The sequence below is a fragment of the Halichoerus grypus genome, chromosome 1 (genome assembly GCF_964656455.1).
Source record: "Halichoerus grypus chromosome 1, mHalGry1.hap1.1, whole genome shotgun sequence".
Lineage (NCBI taxonomy): Eukaryota > Metazoa > Chordata > Mammalia > Carnivora > Phocidae > Halichoerus > Halichoerus grypus.
This window is the reverse complement of record NC_135712.1, coordinates 70,850,230-70,869,343: the sequence shown is the minus strand read 5'-3', so window position 1 is coordinate 70,869,343 and position 19,114 is coordinate 70,850,230. Positions and strand designations below refer to the sequence as shown.

The following is a 19,114-nucleotide window of genomic DNA, read 5'->3' as shown; positions in this document are numbered from 1 at the left end:
AGGAAGCTTAGGGAGGTTAAGGAACTTTCCCAAGGACCCTTAACTAGCATATGGCAGAGACAAGATTCTGATTGTGGTCATGTGGTTATATGACCACAGAAAGCCAACCATTAACTATTACACTATGCTATATCCAAAGCAGGAAATACCTATTAACATCCAAAGCAGGAAATACCTATTATCTTTTCTCTACAAAAGCAGCTTGTTCTTCACTTCATCTTTCCCTTTTAATACCCACTGGCCAAGAATTACCCAGAAAACTTCTTAAAATGAGAATTAAATCCATTATTCTTTACCCAGTTGCATTCACCAAACTAATAAACCAAAAAGGAAAAATGCATCTGGGATACACAATTTCTCTTACTCCCAAAGTGCTAAAACTTCAATGTGACCAAGAAACAAAGGATAAAATGTTGGGGAAAAAACAAAACAAAAACTACAATTCAAATTAGAGCCCATCCTGCAAGTACAAAAGGTAGTAATATGGCTCTTTTCCTCACTGGCGGCATGAAGCTTGGCTGCCATCGTGAATGACACAGTAACTATCAGGACCAGGAAGTTCATGACCAACCTACTACTTCAGCAGAAACAAATGGGTCAGTGAGGTTCTTCACCCCAGAAAGGCACAGTACCTAGGACAGAAATTCGACAAACACTAGCCAAAATGTACAAGACCACACCAGATGTCATCTTTGTATTTGAATTTAGAACCCATTTTGGTGGTGGCAAGACAGTTAACTGGCTTTGGTATGATTTAGGATTCCTTGGATTATGCAAAGAAAAATGAACCCAGACAGACTTGCAAGACCTGGCCTATATGAGAAGAAAAAAAACCTCAAGAAAACAGCAAAAGGAACACAAGAACAGAATGAAGAAAGTCAGGGGGACAGCAAAAGCCAATGTTGGTGCTGGCAAAAAGGAGTAGATTTTGCAGTGACTTTATCTGTGGTGACCGTGCAGATTTTTCATGAGAGGATTAATAAACTAAGAACTTAAAAACAAAACAAAAATCCCCACAGAAGGTAATAATATGAAAAACAAAACCAGAGGTGTTATTTCTGAAGTTAAATTGCTCATGTTAAACCAACTGTGTTGGACAGTTTTTTCTTGAGGTAACTGCCAGGTCACATCCCACCATGAATGTGGAATGGGGTTCACGGTGTTGGGTATACAAGAAATGTAACCACTTGGTTCTCCCAACAAAATACAATACCCATGTCAGAAAGGTCCCATCAAAAACATGGAAGGCATGGGGCACCTGGCTGGCTCAGTCGGTAGAGCATGCAACTCTTGATCTTGGGGTGGTAGGTTTGAGCCCCACACTGGGTGTAGAGACTACTTAAAAACAAAATCTTAAAGTAAGAAAGGCATGAAATATCTTAAGACTAAAGGAATGTGCAAACCTAAGTGAAAAGCACAAAATTCTACAAAGGTCAATAAATGGAGTAATTCTTTGTTTTTAGACAGGAAAATTCAGTATTGTAATGAATGCAATTTTCCCTAAATTCGTCTAAAAATTAATGCAATACCAATCAGAAGCCATTATTTTTATTTAACTGAAAAAACAAATCTTGGGACCAAAATGTGAGAAATTCCTAGAAATTTTTTAAAAGGATTAAAGAAGGGAGGTGAAAAAGAGGGCAAGAGAGAAGGAAGGCCTAGTCCCATCAAATTATAAAACTAACTGCTGTACTACTGGGTATTTACCCCAAAGATACAAATGTAGGGATCCGAAGGGGTACGTGCACCCCAATGTTTATAGCAGCAATGTCCACAATAGCCAAACTGTGGAAAGAGCCAAGATGTCCATCGACAGATGAATGGATAAAGAAGATGTGGTATATGTATACAATGGAATATTATGCAGCCATCCAAAGGAATGAGATCTTGCCATTTGCAACGACGTGGATGGAACTGGAGGGTGTTATGCTGAGCGAAATAAGTCAATCAGAGAAAGACATGTATCATATGATCTCACTAATAGGAGGAATTCTTAATCTCAGGAAACAAACTGAGGGTTGCTGGAGTGGGGGGAGGGGTGGGAGGGATGGGGTGGCTGGGTGATAGACACTGGGGAGGGTATGTGCTATGGTGAGCGCTGTGAATTGTGCAAGACTGTTGAATCATAGATCTGTACCTCTGAAACAAATAATGTAATATATATATGTTAAGAAAAAAAAAAGAAGATAGCAGGAGGGGAAGAATGAAAGGGGGGAAATCGGAGGGGAGGACGAACCATGAGAGACGATGGACTCTGAAAAACAAACTGAAGGTTCTAGAGGGGAGGGGGGTGGGAGGAAGGGTTAGCCTGGTGATGGGTATTAAAGAGGGCACGTTCTGCATGGAGCACTGGGTGTTGTGCACAAACAATGAATCATGGAACACTACATCAAAAACTAATGATGTAATGTATGGTGATTAACATAACAATAAAAAATTTTAAAAAAACCTAACTGCTGTAATTAAAGCAGACTAGTGCTAACATAGAAACAGAAAAACCAAGTCCAGAAAAAGACCCCAAAACAGGGAGCAATTCATAACCACGGGGAAAAGATGAATTACTCAATAAATAGTATTAGAACAATTAACTAAATTTTATTTGCAGTCGGAATTCATTTTGATGTGAAGAATGTGGTAGGGATCCATCTTTACTTTTTTCCAAATAGCAAAATGTAAAAATAACACATTAATAATCTAGAAGAAAACAAGGTTGAACATTTTTATAAACTTGAAATGGCAACAAGCTTTAATTTTAAAATTAAATTTAAAATTTTATGACTTGTTACATATATGTACAGGATTGTAATGTTTATCGAGTCAAACTGGTATACTGCTTCTGAGGTTCCTATCATGCTTTAACATGTATTATCAATGTGAGATTATAAAATGGCCTCTTATATTTGTTTCTTTTTAACAGCTTTATTGAGCTGTGATTCGCATCCACAAAAAAAAAAAATCACTCCTGAAGTGTACAGTTTTTTTTTTTGTATATTCAGAGCTGTGCAACCATTACTACCACCTAATTCAAGAACATCTGCATTACTCTACTAAGAAAATGTGTACCTGTTACCAGTCACTCCTCATTGCTCCCTCTTTCCAGCCCCTGGCAACTATTAACCTACTTTCTGTATCTCTATATTTGCCTACTCTGGACATTTCAAATCAATAGAATCATACAGTATGTGGCCTTTTGTGCCTGGCTTTTTTCACTTAGCACGTTTTCAAGGTTCATCTATACTATGTACAAGTTTGCATGTCTGTATTTGTTTCTAATTAAATTTTTAATCCATCTGGAATATATTAACATAGGCATCTATTTCTTTTCCTTCCAAAACCAATTTTATGCAATATTTAATATAATTATGAAATAAACAAAATGTAGTAAGTACAACTGGCTCATGATAAATATCAGTCCACTGCAGTGAGCATAATGCGCAGTTACATTAGAGAAGAGCCAGCATTCAGCATTCCACGGAACTTAATATTAGCTAACGCTATAGAAGTCAGTTAAAGGAGCATCTACTATACCAATTGTCCCATACTGATTTCTATTCTAATTGCTCTATTAATCCTGATTACTCGGGTTCCTTTATTTGTTGAATTTGTCCTTTTCATTGTGCTGGCTTTCCTCAGATGTTTCGTGATTGATTGTGGCTTATCTGTACTTGGGTAATTTGCTGATGTGGGGAGGGCTGTGACGGGCAGTAGCTATTGCTCTGCCTTGAACTCTTCTCAGTGGGCATGGAAATGCTAAGCAAATCCCCAAAATGGTTTCTTCTGGTTCTTCTTTTCTCCTTTAATCTATTAAGATAATTAATTACTTCACAGATCACCAAGTGTGCATTCTGTAAAAATCCCCTATTTCCTCATGTCACGCTATAGTTTTACTGTATGCCACAGTCAATTTATCAGCTGCTTTTGGAAGAGCTACATCTCTATAAGTTAACTGGTATCTGTGTGTAAATGCTCACTTTTTCAGGTTTATGTATCATATCATGGTTCTGCTAACTTTATGGTAGGGAAATTTGTCTTTCTCTATTCTAGGGCAGTATAAACATCAGAAATAGTTTTGTTTTGTTTTTTTAAAGATTTGCTAGGACTCTGTACTTTGTGTCTTTTTGTAGAGAAAAACTTTTTATACATACTTAATGGTTAGGAAAACAAGTGTTCAGAATTGTTTAAACTACCAACAAGTAATGCTCCTAACTCCCCAGAAAAAGCCCTTTATATCAATTTGATAGGGACGCCTGGGTAGCTCAGTTGGTTGGGCATCTGACTCTTGGTTTCACTCAGGTCAGGGGATCAAGCCCCAGGTTGAACTCCATGCTCAATGGGGAGTCTGGTTCCCCTCCCTCTGCCCCTCTGCATGTGTGTGTTTGTGTGCGTGTGCTCTAAAATAAATCCTTTAAAAAATTAAAAAAAAAAAATTTGATACATCTTTCCAGATATGACCTATACAAATGCACGTGCACACATATATACATATACTTATCCTACATGTATGCATCTCTCTCTTAACAAAATGGCATCATTCTGTTTTGCAACTTGCTTTTTTCACTTTATATAGACAGCTTTCAGTTTCAAAATATGGATTGAATTTCTTCTTTAACAGCTTCATATTATAATATTGCCTGGATGTGCTGTAACTTATACTTCCATAGAAATTTTTTTTAGTTGTCTCCAGTCTTTTACTACCAGGACAATACTACAAGTAATATCCCTGTACAAATGTATTCATATCTGGGATAAACTCCAAGAAGGGGAATGGGTCAAAGATTGATATTGCCACACTGTCTACCAAAAATGTTTACATCAGCTTACTCATGGGGTACATTTTGACGAGAAGACTTTTTAAAGGAGGACGTAAAAACTTGAAGCCATAAAGACAGGTAAGTTTCACAATGAAGAACTGATAATTTCCTTTAAGCAAAATTACTACACACAAAGTCAGGGTACTTTTACCTTTGGGGAAGGAAAAACTTAAACTCTTACGACATTTATTTATTTATTTTTTAAGATTTTATTTATTCATTTGAGAGAGACAGCACGAGCGGCGGGGGGGAGCGACAGGCAGAGGGAGAAGCAGACTCCCCGCTGAGCAAGGAGTCCGATGCAGGGCTTGATCCTAGGACCCTGGGACCATGACCTGAGCCAAAGACAGACGATTAACTGGCTGAGCCACCCAAGCACCCCTCTTATGACATTTATAATTAAAATTTAACATTTTAGAATGATGCTAAGGTCCAGGAAGGTAGGAACCAGTGTTTCCTGCTCACTGCCAAATTCTTTAGCACAGTGCCTGTCATATAGGAAATTTTCATATACCGAATAAATAAAATAGAAATAACCCAATCCAATAGAAAAATAGGCAAAGGAAAATTATATACAAACAAAAAAAGGCCAAGTAACACAGAAAAAGATGTTTGAACTTTAAACTTAAAAATGCAAATCAAAACAAAAACAAAAACAAAAAACCCACACAAAATGCAAATCAAAACAACTTTTGGGGCACCTGGGTGGCTAAGTAGGTTAATCATCTGACTCCTGATTTCAGCTTGGGTCATCTCAGTGTTGTGTGACTGAGCCCCACATCAGGCTCCGCACTCAGCGAGGAGTCTGCCTGACATGCTTGCTCTCCCTTGCCCCATCCCCACCATGCACACACATGCGCCTCTCTCAAATAAATTAATAAAATCTTAAAAATAACCCCAAACTCTCATGATCTAGAAGATTAGTAAAGTTTAACAAGTGTAAACTAGTTCAACTTTCTGGAGGGTAACTTCACAATTCTCTTAAAATTTTAAGTGTGTTCTTTCACCATCGATTCCACTACTACAGATTTAACTTACAGAAAAAAACTGTTTACGTATATAGAATAATTTTGTTGCACGTTCATTTATAGAAGGAAACTGGAAGCAACACAAATGTCTATCAACTAAGACTTAAATTATGGAACATCTAGGTCATACAGCAATCTAGAAGGCTTCAAAGAGGAATGTCTAACTGCTTTAAGGGAAATCTATGTGTGGAAGGAGAAAACCGGACTCTCCTAGAAAAGATAATGGACAGCAATTGTGGGCTGGAGGTTGGGGGAGAATAAAGGAAGAGTGCATACCAGAAAGGCAGATTGACAGCTGTTCATCATCCACTGGAGAGGCTTTCTGACTGTTCTTCCCACTTCCTGCTTGATTTTCTAGTTTGAGTCCACTGCATGTCAGGGGAGCCTCCAGGGGACTTTTACAGTAAGGGTGGTCCAGCAACTTAGAACTAAGAATGTTCTGCTTGAGACATCCATCCTCATCCATCTGGCATGAGCTCTCATTCTGAGCAGTCTTTTCAGACACAGGCCCATCTACACTACTCACAGATTGATCTGCCCCACACAGTGACAGTTTTACTCTGTCATCACTGACAGTACTTGTCCGATTTTCCTGACCCAGAGTCATGACTTCTCTTTCGGTTTCCGAGATAAACATGTTACTAGAATGATGTTCTGGTAAGGGGATGTCATGAATCAGCTCTGTACACTCCCACTTAGGAGAGGAACAGGGTGACTGGTCCCAGGTATATGTGGCACTGCCATTCTGTTGGTCAGGGAATGCTTCATCTAAACTAAGCTCCTTGCCCAAGAAAGGGCTTCCTTTAGTGTGGCCATCAGGCACATGAGAGTTCTTTCCCTTCACCACAGCACTGCTGTCCATATCTGGAAAACACGGTTGATGCCGACAAGAAGGGTCTTTAGGTTCTGGGGAAGGGAATGGGCTGCAACTGCCACCCTCACCGTTTTCCCTAAGGGTCTCTTGATGGTCCCCAGTGACCTGCACCCAGCTTCGCTGGGCTTTTTTTAGCTTGCAAACTTTGCTTTTTGTTCTGAAGTGCTGGGATCTGAGAATCCTGTACCGGAATCTAATCATGGATAATTTCTCATACATCATAAAAGGAGATACTTTTATTCTTCTATGTTGGTTAAGTTGAAACTTTTTTGGAATCAGGGGTCCCCCATTCCTGTGGTGCTCCAGACCTTGGTAGCAGCCATAACAAAAGCGCTTTCTCTTATGGTTGCTCAAGGTGACCACAATTGTGCCACTCTCACCTGGACTTTGGCTCTCCCCATTGAACTTCATAGGAAAGTCAGAAGCTTGTGGCTCCGTCCTAGGTCTGTGACCATTGGCCTGACCTAAAACATTACTTGCTGGTAAGTCAGCAACTGCCTTCAAGACACTTTTCTCTCCACAGTATTCATGGTCAGAGTTCTTTGCTGAGGACAGCAGCCTCTCTGCTTGGAGTCTTAGGAGGGTCCTTGAGGAGGAAATGAAGTGTTTAGAGTCTTGTCTTTTCACTTTAGAGGACAAAGTACTAACATTTTGAGCAGCCACACTGGACTTTGTCTTAGCAAAAAAAGGTGCATCCTGGATCCACGTTTTCTGGATTTGAAGGGCCTTTTTTCTGCACTGGAAATGCTTCACCTGCCTGCTCCAAGTAATTGGCCTTCCCAATTTGGCTTTCAGAATGCATAAGTGTTGGTGAAAGCAGAACTTCTTAAAACCTCCAAACCCTGTATTCCATTTCTCAGAAAAGGCTAAATGGATTCCTTTCCTCCATAGAATTTTCTTCTGTTTTTTCATTTTTCTGATGCATAATGAGATCTTGATGAAGCTGAGAAAGAGAAGAGAAAGCAAAGTTACACTTCTACCCTAAAAATAAGGTCATAAAGATATAATCACAGCAATATAAGCTGCAAAATTCAAAGAAAAAGAAGAGCATATGAAATTCAATTTAGACTATCAGACATAGGGGCGCCTGGGTGGCTTAGTCGGTTAAGCGACTGCCTTCAGCTGGGGTCATGATCCCTGAGATTGAACCCCACGTTGGGCTCCCTGCTCAGTACGGAGTCCGCCTCTCCCTCCCCACTGCTTGCTCTCTCTCTCAAATAAAAAAAAAAAATTTTTTTTTTTAAAGATTTCATTAATTTATTTGACAGAGAGAGACACAGTGAGAGAAGGAACACAAGCAGGGGGAGTGGGAGAGGGAGAAGTAGGCTTCCCGCCGAGCAGGGAGCCCGATGCGGGGCTTGATCCCAGGACCCTGGGATCATGACCTGAGCTGAAGGCAGATGCTCAACACCTGAGCCACCCAGGCGCCCCTCAAATAAATAAAATCTTTAAAAAAATAAAATAAAAAATAACAGACTATCAGACACAATGAAAGCCTTACCTGATTAAGGTTTTCCCCACATTGAAAACTGGAAGACATGAATACACTCACATGACCCCACTTGGTATAGCTGCCTCTGACAGAAATAAATTTTAAGAATCATTTCTAGGGGCGCCTGGGTGGCTCAGTCGGTAAGCATCTGCCTTCCGCTCAGGTCATGATCCCAGGGTTCTGGGATCGAGTCCCACATCGGGTTCCCCGCTCGGCGGGAAGCCTGCTTCTCCCTCTCCCACTCCCCCTGCTTGTGTTCCCTCTCTGTCTCTCTGTCAAATAAATAACAAAATTAAAAAAAAAAAAAAAAAAAAGGGAAGAAAGAAAAGTTGTATTACCTTTCTGTGCATCAGTTTTCTCTGGGGGGAAAAAAGGACTGAGCACACGTTTACCTCCATTCCCTCTCCAACTCCCAGTAAGATGACAGAAATGGGATTTTAAGAAAGGAAAAAACTCTCAAGGACAAAGAAAATTAAAAAGGAGACTAGAACAATACAATTTTGAAAGAAAGCACACAGTTGAGCGATCACAGACTTACAGGAGGCCAAATAAGTGAAAAATCTAAGCCAACAGTAGGGGAAGCCCAGAAGCAAGTCACAGGACCTCAGAAACGCTCAGGAACTAGAAGCAACAATACCCAAGAAGGGCAAGATAAGAGGGGAGCTCAAAAAGGAAGGACTGGTTTAAAGTCTGATTAAGAAGCAGTTAGACCCCAAGATGCGCATTCTCCTTACACTCAAAAGTTTTACTTTCTGGGGAGGATGAACCAGGATAGTCAGGCACATCATGCACAACTGAGGGCAGGAGTACAACAGGATATATGACTTTATACAGTGAATTCCCTCCCCAGCCCCCTTCCCCATTTAGATCCCAGAAAAAAGGTATATACCCCCAAGTGGGAGATCAGCCCTGGGGGGCAGATACTGATATTTGGGGATGCCTCAACTAAACAGGCCTGCACAATTACTCTACAGTGTACCCCAAAGTTTGAAGCAGTGAGATCCCAAATCCCTCCCCCAACTCCACATAGCAAGTAACTGCCCTTTCACTACCCAAGTCTAGAAGTTTAGTCTTCAGAGAGAGTAAAACTGAAGCTCTGCAGCCAGGGGGATCTCAGGCATAATATGAAGATGGAATTATACACTGAATATATGAACCCCAACACTTTCCCACTCACATCTCAGAACCCTGGTAGTTTCTTATCCATCCAAGTAGGAGATTAGAAGATTCTTCTCTGGAGAATCTGATTAGCCCACAAGACAATACATAAATACAGGTATCCCCACAAAATGGCCCAGGATGGCCCATAGTGCGCCCAAAGTTGACAAGTCCCACGACATGCTCACAATTTCCAAGCAACCTCTTAATGGTTGTTCTTTAAAATAACAGGATAACCAGGGGTGCCTGGGTGGCTCAGTCGGTTAAGCAACTGCCTTCGGCTCCAGTCGTGATCCCAAGGTCCTGGGACTGAGTCCCACATTGGGTTCCTTGCTTGGCGGGGAGTCTGCTTCTCCCTCTGCCTGCTGCTCCCCCTGCTTATGCCCTCCCACCTCTCTCTCTGGCAAATAAATAAATAAAATCTTAAAAAAAAAAAAAAAAAACAGGATAACCAAGATTCACCAGATTTCTAAGGCTTGAAAAGTGGACCAAAACAAACAGCTCATAATAAGTTTTTGCTTTTTTTAGAGTGTCAACTTGAAAAAACTAAGGGGGGGGGAGGGGAGTTATTGTTTAATGGGTACAGGTTTCAGTTTAAGATGAAAAAGGTTCTGAAGATGGACTGTTGGCCATGGTTGCACAACAATGTGAAAGTATTTAATGCCACTGAACTGTATACCTAAAAATGATTAAAATGGTAAATGTTATGCTACCTATATTTACCTACACACTAAAAAGATAAGATGGAAGAAAAAAACTAACACTATCTACAAAGAAAAAAAATACGTCCACTGGGAGGGAAAGAAAAGAATAGGCTGTTGTATTTTTTAAGGAACAATCAAAAACAATAAGGACCTTGGAAATGTAAAATAGCAGAATTAAAAACCTCAATAGAGAGTAAAGGGCTGGGGCGCCTGGGTGGCTCAGTCGATTAAGCATCCTTTTCAGCTCAGGTCATGATCTCAGAGTCATGGGATCAAGCCCCATGTCAGGGTTTGTCCCTCTCCCTCTGCTCCTCCCCCAGCTCTCTCTCTCAAATAAATAAATCTTTTTTTTTTTTTTTTTTTTTAAAGGTGGGGAGGGTGCCTGGGTGACTGTCAGTTGGGCAACCAACTTGATTTTGGTTCAGGTCATGCTCTCAGGGTGGTGAGATTGAGCCCCACATCAGGCTCCGTGCTCAACGGGGAATCTGCTTGAGGTTCTTTCTCTCCCTCTCTCTCTGCCCCTGCCCACGCCCCTGCATGTGCGCTCTAAAAAAAATAAAATTTTTTTTTTTAAATTTTATTTATTTGACACAGAGAGAGACAGAGAGAGAGGGCACACAAGCGGGGGGAGTGGGAAAGGGAGAAGCAGGCTTCCCTCCGAGCAGGGAGTCCAACACGGGGCTCGATCCCAGGACCCTGAGATCATAACCTGAGCTGAGGCAGACACTTAACAACTGAGCCACCCAGATGCCCCTAAAAAAAATAAATCTTAAAAGAAAACAAAACAGGGGCACCTGGGTGGCTCAGTCGTTAAGCGTCTGCCTTCAGCTCAGGTCATGATCCCAGGGTTCTGGGATCGAGCCCCGCATCGGGCTCCCTGCTCCGCGGGAAGCCTGCTTCTCCCTCTCCCACTCCCCCTGCTTGTGTTCCCTCTCTCGCTGTGTCTCTCTCTGTCAAATAAATAAATAAAATCTTAAAAAAAAAAAAAAAAAAGAAAAAAAAAACAAAACAAAAAAAGCTTGATGGAAAAATGGGGAAAAGACAGGAGACAATTCACAAATAAAGATTTTTAAACAGCCCTTAGACAAGAAAAGATGTTCAACTTCACTCAAAAAAAATGGGCAAAGGGTGGGGTTGGGGAGTTGCCCAAAATGGGTAGAGGAGGTCCAAAAGGTACAAACTTCCAGTTATAAAGTCAGTCAGTCATGGAAATGTAATGTACAGCAGGGTGACTATAGTTAATAATGCTGTATGTATATTTGAAAGTTGCTAAGAGTAAATCTTAAAAATTCTCATCACAAGAAAAAAGACTTGATTACCATGTATGATGGTGAATGTTAACTAGACTTACTTATAGTGATGATTTTGCAATGTATACAAATAGCAAGTCATGTTTTACAACTGAAACGGATATAATACTATATGTTAACTATACCTCAATAAAAACACTGGCAAAAATGACAACACATTCTGTTGGTGGCAGAAATGAAACTTTCATACTTTGCTGGTAGGAATACAAACTAATAAAATCCTTCTGGAAAGGAATTTGGTAATACCTAACAAAACCAGGTAAGTATTTACCTTCTAATCCAGCAACCCCATTTTTAGTAATTTATCCTTAAGATACACCTCCAATAATAATGAAAATACACAATACAAGGTTATTTACTGCAACACTGTAATTACAAAATACTGAAAACCTAAAAGGACCGTAGCTGAATAAAGTATGGTTCTTCCACACAATGAGTGAAGCTATAAAAGAATAAAGATAGGGGCATCTGGTTGGCTCAGTTGGTAGAGCACCCAACTCTTAATCTTGGGGTTGTGAGTTCAAGCCTCACGTTGGGTATAAAGATTACTTAAAAAAATTTGAGGAACTCCATGAACTAATATGGAATGATTTCCAGGTTAGGTGAAAAAAAAGTTCAAATCAGTATCAATCGTGCGCCACCATGACGGTAGCACATAGACACCTGCAAGCTCAGGGAGTTCACAAAACCACCCTCAGGTTTGATAATTTGCCAGAAGGACTCACAGAACCCACTGAAAACTATTATATTCATAGTTATGGCTTATTAAAGCTGAAGAATATGGATTAAAATCAGCCAAGTGGAGAAGCACATAGGGCAAAGTCAAGAGAAGTAACAAGTGTTGGAGCTTCCAGTTGTCCTCTTACCATGGAGCCAGGACAGCTTTACCCTCCTGATATCAGTGTGTGACAATACTGCCAGCCAGGAAGGCTCACCTGAGCCTTGATATCCAGAGTTTCTATTGGGGGTTTTTAGGCATAAATGATTGCTCACATGACTGAGCTCAGTCTTTCAGCCCCTCTGGAGATCCACTGATGCCAAAGTCATTACCCTAAATCATACCGTTGGTCTTTCTGGCATGGCCAACCCCCATCCTAAATCATGCTGTCTGTTAGACTGTTGATATCCAAAGCCCCCACGCAAATTCTGTTAGACTGTTGGTGATCCAAGGCCCCCAGGCAAATACAGACATTCCAATCAGGGATGACAGTCCAAGGGCTGAGAGATTACCTCCCAGAAGCCAAGGACAAAGGATTTCTCTTGGGGCAAAGTTAAATTCTTTACCAAGCAGCCACCTTTCATAAAAGAAAAAATAAGAAAATAAACATGTATCTGCCCTTTTGTGACCCCCTCAAAAGACAAAATAAAAATATAAATATGAGGAGGATAAACCAGAAACTAATGAGAATAGTAACCTATAGGGCATGGTAGATGTGAATGGGATGAAAAAAAAAGGAAAATGATAGAGGGATGAGAGAAGAGTGGCACCTCTCTAAATATGCCTGTTTGAAAAGTTCTGACTTTTGCAACCATGTTAATGCTTCATATACTTAAAAAATATACCAATAAAATTAAAATCAACCAGAATGCAAGAGGAATCCAAAATGAAATACAAATAACAAATGAACCTAACTGTATGACAAATAGATAACCTAACTACACTGAAAAAAAGTAGAGGAGGGAAAAATTAGCCAAATTTTAGAAAACATTTTGACTGTACAGGACTAGAATCAAAAGGACTGTATACAAATACTGTCCTTTACAGGTGCCTCAGTCGGTTAAGCATCTGCCTTCAGCTAGGGTCATGATCTCAGAACCCTGGGATCGAGCACCAAGTCAGGTTCCCTGTTCAGCGGGGAGCCTGCTTCTCTCTCTCCCACTCACTCTGCTTGTGCTCTGTCAAATACATAAATAAATAAAATCTTTTTTAAAAAAACAAAAAATAAATAAATAAATAAAAGAACAACTAGAACATAAAGAGAACTAGCCCTACAACACTGTTAAAAGGTAAGGGAGTTGCTGGGACTTTCTCAGAGCTGAAGGGACTAGCACGTGCCAGTTTACAATCCCCCCTCCACCTTGATGGCATGGATGGGGTCACGGTCTGGGTGTTCTAACTGGCTTACTGCCTCAGTGAGCCCCGGGCTTCTGGCCTTCACCAGCCCCAGCCATCCCACCAGAGTACCCTCTGTGCAAACAGTTCCAGAACACCCCAGCTTACACCCACTTCAGCTTTAGCCGTTCTACCAGAGCACCCTCTGTGCAGAAAGCACAGGAATGGCACCAGCCATGCCCACTTCAGTTTTAGCTGCCCTGCCTGGGTACTCTATGCACAAACAACCCCAGGACTCCCCTGGCCTATACCCACATCAGCTTCAGCTGTCCTGCCAGAGGCCCCTCTGTGCAAAAAGCCTCAGGACCACCCCAGGCAAGCCCACTTCAGCTCTGGCCATGCCACCAGGGCAGCCCCAGTGCAGAATGCACCACAAGCCCTGGGCCACACCAACCACAGCTCCAGACAGTCAGCAAGTCACCAGGCACATACAGTCTACACACGGAACACCATATTCAAGACTATTCCTTCAAGTTTACAAGTAGCTGTTCTGCCCAATTCGTAGAAGCAAACACAGGAAGTCAAGCAAAATGAGATGGGGGAATATGCTCCAAGCAAAAGAACAAGACAAAAGCTCAAAAAAAGAACTAAATGAAACAGAGATAAGCAAATGTCTGATAAGAGTTGAAAGTAATTCTCTTAAAGATGTTCAATGGACTGGAGAGAAGAGTGAAAGAACTCAGTGAAAACTTCCAACAAGGATACAGAAAATGTAAACAAGAACCGATCAAAGTTGAATACAGTAAAACTAAAATGAAAAATACATTAGAGGGAATCAACAGTAAATCAATGGATGAGAAGAAACGATCAGCATCTGGAAGACAAGGTAATAGAAAGCACCCAAGCTGAAAAGTAAAAAGAAAAAAAAAATTTTAATGAGGTACATTAAGCAATCTCTTGGACAATATCAAGCAAACAAACACTCACATCATAGGGGTCCCAGAAAGAAGAGAGAGAGAGAAGGGGGCAGAAAACTTATTTGAAGAAATAATACGTTAAAACTTTCCTAACTAGGGGAAGGAAACAGACATCCAGGTTCAGTAAAGATAGAGAGTTCCAAACAAGAGGAACCCAAAGAGGTCCAAAACATAACACATAATAACTAAAATGTCAGAATTTAAAGATAAAGAGAGAATTTTAAAAGAGGCAAGAGAAAAGCAAAAAGTTACATACAAAGGAAACCCCATGAGGTTATCGGCTGATTTTTCAACAGAAACTTTGTAGGCCAGGAGTGCCTGGGTGGCTCAAGTCGGTTAAGCACCTGCCTTTGGCTGAGGTCATGATCCCAGGGTCCTGGGATCAAGCCCCACATCAGGCTCCCTGCTAAGCAGGGAGCCTGCTTCTCCCTCTCCCTCTACCTGCTGCTCCCCCTGCTTGTGCACTCTCTGTCAAATAAATAAATAAAATCTTAAAAAAAAAAAAAAAAGAAAAAGAAATTTTGCAGGCCAGCATGTGGAAAGGAAAAAACCTATATCCAAGAATATTCTACCTGACAAGATGATCATTCAGAATTGAGAGAGAAAATTTCCGAAACAAACGTTAAAGGAGTTCATTACCACTAAACTGACCTTACAAGAAATGTTAAAGGGACTTCATTAAGTGGAAAAGGCAATAATTAGATGTAAGAAAATAATGAATTAAAAGATGTAAAATATGTAAAATATGAAAACATGTACATAAAATGTGGAGGGAGAATAAAACAAGTTCTTTTAGAATGTGTCTGAACTTAAACGACCAACTTAATATATGTTCACTGCTATATACTTAGGCTATACTTATATATGAATCTCATGGTAATCACATACCCAAAATCTATAACAGATACACAAAAAAAAATAAAAAGAAAGCCAAATAAAACACTACAAAAGTCACCAACCACAAAGCGAGCAAGAGAAGAAACAGAACTACAAAAATAATCAGAGAACAATTTAAAAAATGGCAATACATACTTACCAATAATTATTTTAAATGTAAATGGTCTAAATGCTCCAAACAAGACACAAAATGGCAGAATCAAAAAAACAAGACCCATCTATATGCTGCCTACAAGGGACTCACTTCAGACCTAAACACACATACAGGGGTGCCCGGGTGCCTCGGTCGGTTAGGTGTCCAACTCTTGGTTTCAGCTCAGGTCATTAGCCCACGTAGGGCTCTGCGCTCAGCAAGGAATCCGCTTGAGATTCTTTCCTCCTCCCTCCATCCACTCCTCCCCCACTCACTCTCTCAAATAAATATCTTTCCCCCCCGCAAAAAAAAGACATATACAGGGGCACCTAGGTGGCTCAGTTGGTTAGGGAACAACTCTTGGTTTCAGCTCAGGTCATGATTTTAGGGTTATGATATCAAGCCCCACATCCGGCTCTGTGATAGGAACAGAGTCTGCTTGAGATTCTCTCTCTCCCCCTCTCCCTCTGCCCCTCCCCGTGCTCATGCTCTCTCTCAAATAAATAAAAATCTTAAAGTTAAAATTAAAAAAGACATATACAAACTGAAAGTGAAGGGATGGAAAAAGATATTCAATGCAAATGGAAATGGGAGAGGAAAAAAAAGCCAGGGTGGCAACAACACTTATATCAGACAAAACAGATATTAAAACAAAGACCAGGGCGCCTGGGTGGCTCAGTTGGTTACGTGACTGCCTTCGGCTCAGGTCATGATCCTGGAGTCCCTGGATCGAATCCCGCATCGGGCTCCCTGCTCAGCAGGGAGTCTGCTTCTCCCTCTGACCCTCCCGACCCTCCCCCCTCTCATGTGCTCTCTCTCATTCTCTCTCTCTCAAATAAATAAATAAAATCTTTAAAAAAAAAAAAAAAAGACCATAATAAGAGACAAAGAAGGAAAAGAAGAAAAAAGAAGAGAGAAACAAAGGGCATTACATAATGATAACATCAATCCCAACAAGAGGATATAACAATTGTAAATGTCTATGCGTCCAATACTGGAGCACTAAATACATAAAGCAAATGTAACAGACATAAAGGAAGAAACGGACAGTAATATAATAATAGTAAGAGACTTTAACACCCCTACTTATATCAATGGGTAGATCATCCAGGCAGAAAATCAATAAGGAAACAATGTCTTTGAATGACACATTAAACCACAGGGACATAACTGATATATACTGAACATTCCACCCAAAAACAAGAGAATACACATTTTTTCAAGTGCACATGGAATATTCTCCAGGACAGATTACATGTGATGCCACAAAACAAGTCTCAATAAATTTAAGAAGACTAAAATCCTATCATGCGTCTTTTCCAACCAGAATGGACAGGATGAAACTAGAACTCAATCACAAAAAAAATGGAAAAGGGGTACCTGGTTGGCTCAGTCAGAAGAGAATGTGGCTCTTGATCTTGGGGTTGAGTCCAAGCCCCATGCTGGGTGTAGAGATTACTTTTAAAATAAATAAATAAATAAATAAATAACTATAAAAAAGGAAAAACACAAACATGTGAAGGTTAAACAACATGCTACTAAACACCCAATGGATAAACAAAGAAATCAAAGATGGGGCTCCTAGGTGGCTCAGTTCGTTAAGTATCTGTCTTCGGCTCAGGTCATGATCCCAGGATTCTGGGATCAAGCTCCACATCGGGCTCCCTGCTCAGCGGGGAGTCTGTTTCTCCCTCCTCCTCTGCCTGCTCATCCTCGCACTCATGCTGTCTCTCTCATGCTCACTCTCAAATAAAATCTTAAAAAAGAAAAAGAAAACTACAGGCCAATATCCCTGATGAACATAGTTGCAAAAATCCTCAACAAAATATTAGCAAACTGAGTTCAAGAATATGCTAAAAAGAACCCAATGAGCCACCCAGGCTTGCAAGTGTCTTCCTTTTGCTCAGGTCATGATCCCAGGGTCCTGGGATTGAGTCCCGCATCGGGCTCCCTGCTCAGTGGGGAGCCTGCTTCTCCCTCTGCCTGCCGCTCCCCCTGCTTGTGTGCTCTCTCTCTCTGACAAATAAATAAAATCTTACAAAAAAAAAAAAAAAGAATATGATAAAAACAGGACACCCAGGCGGCTCAGGTCATGATTCCAGGGTCCTGGAATTGAGTCCAGCATTGGGCTCCTTGCTCAGCAGAGAGTCTGCTTCTCCCTCTGCCTGTTGCTCCCCTTGCTTGTGCTCTGACAAATAAATAAAATCTAAAAAAAAAAAAAGATACAATAAAAGGGGGGCGCCTGGGTGGCTCAGTCGATTAAGTGAATATCCTGAGCTGAAATCAGGTCCTGATCTCATGGGTCATGATATTGAGTCCCGCAACGGGATCCGTGCTCAGGAGTCTGCTTGGATATTTTCTCCCTCTGCCCTTACGTAACCAACTTGTACATGCGCTCTCTTGCTCTTTCTCTCTCAAATAAATAATTAAAAAAAAAAAAGAATACAGGGGTGCCTGGGTGGCTCAGTCAGTTAAGAGTCTGCCTTCGGCCCAGGTCATGATCTCAGGGTCCTGGGATCAAGTCCCACATGCTGCTCCCTGCTTCTCCCTCTCCCTCTACCCCTACCCCCTGCTCGTGCTCTCTCTCATGCACTCTCTCTCTCAAGTAAATAAAATCTTAAAAAAAAAAAAAAAAAAGAATATGATAAAAGGTTCATTCAGCATGATCAAATGGAATGGATTCTGGGAAGGCAAGGATGGCTCCAATATTTGCAAATCAATCAACATGATATATACCTCATTAGCAAAATGAAGGACAAAAATATGATCATCTCAATAAAGAAAAAGTATTTGACAAAATTTAACACCTTTTCATGATAAAAACTCTCAACAAAGTGGGTTTAGAGAACATACCAGAACATAATAACAGCCATACACAAAAAACCCACAGCTAACATCAACTCAATGGTGAAAAACTGAGAGCTTTTCCTCTAAGATCAGGAACAAGACAAGAATGTCCAGTCTCACCACTTTTATTCAACACAGTACTGTTAATTCCTAGTCACAACAATTACACAAGAAATAAATGACATCCATATTTGTAAGGAAGAAGTTAACTGTCACTATTTGCAGATGACATACTATACATAGAAAAACCTAAAGACTCCACCAAAAAGCTTTTAGAATAAATGAATTCAGTAACTTTGCAGGATACAAAATTAACACACAGAAATCAATTGCATTTCTGTTCACTAACAACAGTAGCAGAAAGAGAAATTAAAACAATTACAAGTGCATGAAAAAGAATACCTAAAAATAAACTTAACCAAGAAAGTGAAAGACCTTACTGTGAAAATTGTAAAACACTGATGAAAGAAATTAAAGATGACACAATGGAAAGATATGCCATGCTCATGCATTGAAAGATTATTAAAATGTCCATACTATCCAAAGCAATCTATAGATTCAATGCAATCCCTATCAAAATAACAATAGCATTTTTCACAGAACTATAACAAATACTAGTAAAATTTGCGTGGAACTACAAAAGACCCTGAATAGCCAGAGCAATTCTGATGAAGAAGAACCAAAGATAGAGGTATCACAATCCCAGAATCAAGAGCCCAGAAATAAACGCATGCTTATATGGCCAATTAACCTACAACAAAAGAGATCAGAACATACAATGGGGGAAAAAAAGTCTCTTCAATAAATAGTCCTGGGAAAACTAGAGAGCC

General features: G+C 40.4%; 1 protein-coding gene across 5 annotated transcripts in view; it reads right to left on the bottom strand.

The window, feature by feature from the left end:
- The window catches only part of SENP5 (SUMO specific peptidase 5), a 52,453-nt gene that overhangs the window by 21,039 nt on the left and 12,300 nt on the right, over nt 1-19,114 (bottom strand). For 3 of the 5 annotated variants that reach the window (XM_078067468.1, XM_078067480.1, XM_078067481.1), the window contains exon 2: nt 6,116-7,656. In XM_078067468.1, the coding sequence (XP_077923594.1) occupies nt 6,116-7,625 (1,510 nt within the window). In that variant the 5' untranslated portion in view covers nt 7,626-7,656. Of the gene's footprint in view, nt 1-6,115; nt 7,657-16,817; nt 16,896-19,114 lie in introns of all 5 variants that reach the window. The other 2 variants (XM_078067473.1, XM_078067490.1) reach the window with 2 other exon arrangements.